General features: G+C 35.6%; 1 protein-coding gene across 1 annotated transcript in view; it reads left to right on the top strand.

Moving 5' to 3' along the window:
* The window catches only part of LOC106511396 (ganglioside-induced differentiation-associated protein 2), a gene marked incomplete at its 5' end in the record, with an annotated part of 8,479 nt that extends 3,091 nt beyond the window's left edge, over window positions 1-5,388 (top strand). The window contains 1 exon segment of the mRNA XM_014000158.1: window positions 2,677-5,388. Within this exon segment, the coding sequence (XP_013855612.1) occupies window positions 2,677-2,718 (42 nt within the window).
* Between the last annotated feature and the right edge of the window lie 504 nt (window positions 5,389-5,892).

Below are 5,892 nucleotides of genomic sequence, written 5' to 3'. Positions count from 1 at the left end.
CTAAATGCACTGAGTTGCCGCCATGTGGTTGGCTGATTAGAAATTAAGTGTTAACGAGCAGTTGGACAGGTGTACCTAATAAAGTGGCCGGTGAGTGTATATACCTGAGATTTAGCTCGATCATAAATATCAGCCGAAAAAACATCCAAGAAGGCTGCCGAAGCTAGTTTTAAAGGCTTTTTACTCAGCCATTGTTTGAGGTTTTGACATGAAAACGTATGTACTGGTAGCTGAGAGCAAGCTCTATAACATATTGAAGCCTCAAGAAAATTCAACAATTGTAGCTTTTGGCTACTTTTTTCCCTATTGGAAATGAATGGAGCTTTATTAAGCATCCTTAAATTTCTTCATAATATTTCTAAATATTTACAGAACCTTACACATTATATTCTGGTTTTGCTCCTTTTAAAGTCTTTATGACAACTTTAGCTTTTTTTTTATTACAAATTTTAGCTTTTTTTCAGATATTTCAGCAAAATGTCTTCCTCCTTCTACTATTCTGCTTTTTTTTCCTTTTTTGTTCTTTCTACTAATTTGAGTTATTTATGCTTCTTACGGTTGCTTTCCGCTATGTTCAGCTATTTTCGGCTTTAGCTTTTAGCTTTTTATGCTAATTCAACTATAGTTTTTGCTCCTTTTTATTGTTTTTAGGCTTTTTATTTGCTTTTTTCAGCTTTTCAAGCTTGACTTACAATAATACTTTTGCTATTATACATGTTCAGCTCAATTTCAGCTTCTTCAGCAACAGGCATTCACACTAGCATTTTCGCAGGAAATGCAATTTCTCTAGTTTACTTTCTTTTTGTTCATTATTTACTTTTGTTTTGAAGGAACCCCGCACCCCCTCATGTTTACGGTGCTTTATCAATCAACGAACAAAACTGTTTCACTATTTCTAAAGGAAAATCTGATTCTGCACGTAAAACAAAACCTTGGATAAACTCCCACCTCACTTGTTCAGGAGGCAGTATCTCTCTCAGCTCGCTGTTTGTGATGCAACTCAGACAGGAAGTGGTCTTCACGTTTTCTTACGTGTCCAGCCAATCATGTGCTGACAGAACTGACAGAAAAGTTATTCTCAAGATGAATAAAAAACTGCTGGCACATTGTCCTGTCCTAAATGTTACCATAAGACCGCTTCACAGTTTTGGAGTCTGTTTGCCGTATGTCGCTGGTGACTTTCCCCTCTCTCTCTCTGTCAGGAGCGGAGCTCACCTGCATGCCTGTTAGCAGGTAACGGCAGGTACAGGGAGCAGCAGCAGCCAAAATACCTCAGAAATCTGCACAAATAAGCTAATTCTACTGGATTACATTTTGTTTGGTCAATTCTGCGATTCCATCCCTGTTTCCTTAGAAACCTATAAATGGAAGTGGAATAGAAGAAGGTGGATTCTGATTGGCTGACGCACATTTCCACCATGTTTGATTGAGTAAAGAGACTCACAGCTGATCACCGTATTTGACCTGAAAATTTTCTCGGTCAGTAATCACGATCAAATAATCGCCTGGCCCTAGTCAAATGTTCTTTATGGTTAACTGCTCTGGTGGTACAGTTTTTGTGCTAGCTGTTCTATTCCATAGAGTTTTTCCTAAACCTTTCCTTTGGTCCCATCAGAGTCTGGTAAATCTGAAGCTAATAGGAACACCAAACTTTTGTTCATTTGTTTTTTTCATTTGTTTTTGACAAATGAACAAAAGTTCATTGGAGGAAAAACCTTTTTTAGTAGACTTTATCAAAGGGAATATATAGCAAAAAAATTCCATGGTGTTAAGTGTGAGTACTAGTGACTTTTTTTTGCACCTGGTAGTTGTTGATCCTGGAAATACTTCAATATTCATTGTGAAACAAAGTCACTTTCTCAATAGTCCGTTGCAGTACCAGTTTGAGTTAAAATGTGTAATCTCAGGGTTCGTGCCGGGTCTTAAAAAGTCTAAAAAAGTCTGAAAATCTAAATTTTAGGCCTAAAAACACTCTTAAAAACACCCAGATTTTCATCCAAGGTCTTAAATTTTATTTTGTTAAGTCTTACATTTTTTACTTTTCATCATTCCTGAGAAGTGTTGGCTGCATAAATAAACACAGTAAAGAGCTGTAATCAGAGGTTGACTTGATCTGTCTTCATGAAGTGCAAAGTTTGCTACTGGTCTTTGTACGTGTTAAACTACAAATCCCATGATAACTGCAGGCAAAGAATGGCACAGTTTGCTTCCAGATTTTCGACCTCTTTGCCGCTACAACCTCCCACATACAGCTGCTTGTTCACCTGCCCAAAAAAACAAAAACAAAGTTCAGTCATGTCCGCTGCTTGTTGTTTAAACATGGGAAAGTGTGTTTTCAATGAGACTTGGCTGATATCAGTGATTTTTGCACTCAGTTGAAAGCGATCTAGTCGGTATGAAGGTCTCATAGATATGACCGATTCATTAAAATAATTAAAGGTTCTTGAATTAAAATTTAAATATTTTTTAACAACGAAATTGATAACAATTAAAGGTTTCTATGGTAAAATTTCAGGGACCATTTTGAGTGTTTCTGTTAATGTGTCGGTTTGCTCTTAAACGTCAGTCATAATGGTCTTAAAAGGTTTTTAAAAAGTCTTAAAATTAACTTACTGAAACCTGCATGAACCCTGAATCTGTTCTATTGAATTGTTTTTTTTTTCTTTTCCATCTCAGATGAATGGACCCTACAATCCATCTGAGGCCTCCAACCTGTGACAGGACCCCACCTGGATGATAAAGTGAAGCAGCTCATTGACATATTCAGATGTGGTCAGTAAGTCCTGGCTCTTTTTAAGGCTCTGAACCACAGCAGTTAAACCACTGTCATCGTGTTCCTGCCAAAATTACCAGAAGGAAGCATTGCAGGACATAGTTCTGATCGGGGAGTCTAACTCTTTGTGGACCCGGTATAATTCCTGGATTGTGCCTCTGACACGGAGAGTTCTTGCTGAGCTTTTTTTTTTTTTTAAGATTCCTCCACATGAAGGTTGAAGTCACATCTTGTGGGATACTTGAAACCTTTCCACCATGTGGTCAACTTGCTCACTATCTTTGAAAGACGCTGGAGACAATAGACACCAAAAAATATTTTAGGACCACATCTTTAAACATTGTTAGTTAATGTGAATTAAATGCCTTGAACTTGTCTTTAAATCATCCTCATCCCTCACTTGCTGGTGTACATAAGGTCAAGCCAAGAGAAAGAAATGTGGGCGTGGCTTCAATAAATGCTGAAAATGATCATTTATACACTTAAAGAAAGGTCGGTGACTGAGCATAATGTTAAGATAAACCAGGGTGTCTGTAGCTTCAGCTTGCATCACTTTTCTCATGTAATATTTTACAAACCGTAATTCCCCCGGAAATATCAATACATTTCTGTCCACTTTGAAAAATGGATACAGTGACGTTTTCAAAGAATCACTGGAGTGTCTCTGATTAGTCTGATAAAACAACTTAGCATCAAAAACGTATTCTCTTGCCTTTATGTTGGGTCTTTGACTACCTCTACTGAGCTCTTTTAACTCAAACAAAATACTGATCAGAAAAGATTTATTTAATCAAATATTTTTCCGTTGTACACCACAAAGATTTTTCACTGTGTAGCTTTAGTTATTTATCATTTCATTGGATGCTAAAAAGGTAAAAAGAGATTTTCTTATTAAAAAACATTTCTTTAAAACTTGAGACTCAAATATCCTGAACATATTAGTCCATTGAAGCCTCTGTAAGCAAGGGAGGGTGAAAAAGCTAAAATAAATACAAAGCGGATAGAACTGACATTAAAATAATGCACGATTTTCACCAAACTGTTAAGGATGAAATCGATTGCTTCACAAAAACCATTAAGACATATTCTGGTGGATTAGTGAAAAGGTAAACAATTGTCCAACCTGTTGTAAATAGCTTTTTGAATCCCTTCATTTTGGAGAAACTCAGTTTAACTGTGACAAAACTGATGAGCTAATGACAAGTCAGAGAGCCCAAAACGAAAGAGAATCTCTGCCACCTGAAAATAGCTCCAAACTCCACAATTTCAGAATGATATACAAACGCTCTCATTTAATTTTTTTCTTTGCCATCAACGAAGAAATTATCCTAGTAGAAATCTCACTTCCTGGCTGCACCAGAAGTGCTACAGCTAGCAGCTGTCGCTATGTGCGCTTGAATTTCACCACAGAACTCTGTAAATAAATTGTAATGCAAAATTGATGGCAGTGTAAAAGTTTGTAAAATGGTGTTTGCATGAAATTTTCTGAGATTGGACCACGTTATGATGACTGCAGTCAACTTGGGTCTTGGTCCTGTTTTAGCTAGTCATTATCTGATCAGTTCTGTCAGAAATAAATGAGGTCATTCAGAGAGCCACAAGTAAGATATTGACTGTTCATAAAATTTACACAGACCCTTTTAAAAATAGCTGCACTATCTTCAGACAGTTTTGGTGATTGTGAGCACACACCTCCGTACCAACTAAAGTTTGCTTCTTTGGTTCGAAACATTTTGCACTTTTTTTACATTGAATTTTTTTCTTTGCATCATTATGTCCTTGTGGTCTGAGTAAAAAAATCTTTCCTGTTTGTCTTAAAGCTATTGTCTCTTGCGTTTTTTTTTTTGTTTGTTTTTGTTTGTTTTTTTGTGTGTGTGTGTGTGTGTGTGTTTTTTTCAGCATTACTTTTTGTTTGTTGCTCAGTTTACTGCTGTTATTGGCACTACTTGTGATTTTCCAAAAAATGTTGGATTTTAATTGAGTTTCAACATGAAAATAAAGCAGTTGTTCTCAGTATCTATAATCACAAGCTCACCTATTTCCAGTAACACTATAAAAAAATAAATATAGTCTGTCCCACTGACACCTTTCCCTGGGGGTGATTTTACCTGGATCCAGTCCTTTTTTCACCCATCATGTTCAGAAATGTCACGAGACACAGACGGAGTCGATGGTACGGTTTACCCACAAACTGAGTTTCATTTCTTTGACTTTAAAATGAAGTCCTACAAACATCCCATTAAAAAATGAAAAAAAGTAAGTTGATATAAATTATTTATTAGCTAAATACTTTTGTAAATGTGAATATCCACAGATTATTAGAAGCAGTCAAATCCTCGGCTGGGTGTTTTCACCAACATTAAAGGTTATAAATGACCTCAGATGTTTAAGGTGTTTCTCTAATGAAATAGGTCAATGGTGAAATGCTGTGTTAAGACTATTTCAGAAAGTCTGAGCCAAGTGTTGACCTCATGGAAATGCGTTTCTGTATTATTTTAAAGGTATAAATGCAATTTGTCGACAATGTCTGGGACTTAAAGAAAATTGTCTTTGCTTTGTTTTTTTGTTTCCTAAATTTTTTTTACACTTTGATTAAAATGTTTTTCTCTGGTGGAGTTTTTCTCTTTTTTATGATTCATGTGAAAAGATGATAAATGTTTTAGACAGATTTGTTTGGATATTTTAAATTCCACATCAATTTTCCTTTAGATAAAGGTGTTTGGTTATGTTACGTCTTATAGATGGCTCTTCAGTTTAAAGAAAACAGTTTAATTTTGGTGTAATGGATGAGCTAACGGCTAGTCTGAGCACAGCTCATGAATTGCTCGTGTCTTAAAGGGACAATATCATGTAAAATCAACTTTTTTGAGTTTCATGTTATAATGTTATACTCTCATAAAAAACATGCCCAAAGCCTTGCTCCGACTCATTTGTAAGAACTTACTATATGAAATTAATACCAGCTTAATCTCACAAAGTCATATCTTACGCAAAGATCTTTACGTTATGAAATCTCAAGAAATGATAAGACATTACTCTGATCATGAATGAGAAAAATGAAAACTTGTGACCTGAACAGATCTCTCAAAATAAAGTAATTTATTTTAGATATATGAACA

Source organism: Austrofundulus limnaeus, unplaced genomic scaffold (assembly GCF_001266775.1).
Source record: "Austrofundulus limnaeus strain Quisiro unplaced genomic scaffold, Austrofundulus_limnaeus-1.0 Scaffold2749, whole genome shotgun sequence".
NCBI lineage: Eukaryota > Metazoa > Chordata > Actinopteri > Cyprinodontiformes > Rivulidae > Austrofundulus > Austrofundulus limnaeus.
The sequence above is the reverse complement of the archived record's forward strand: the minus strand, read 5'-3'. Positions and strand labels throughout refer to the sequence as shown.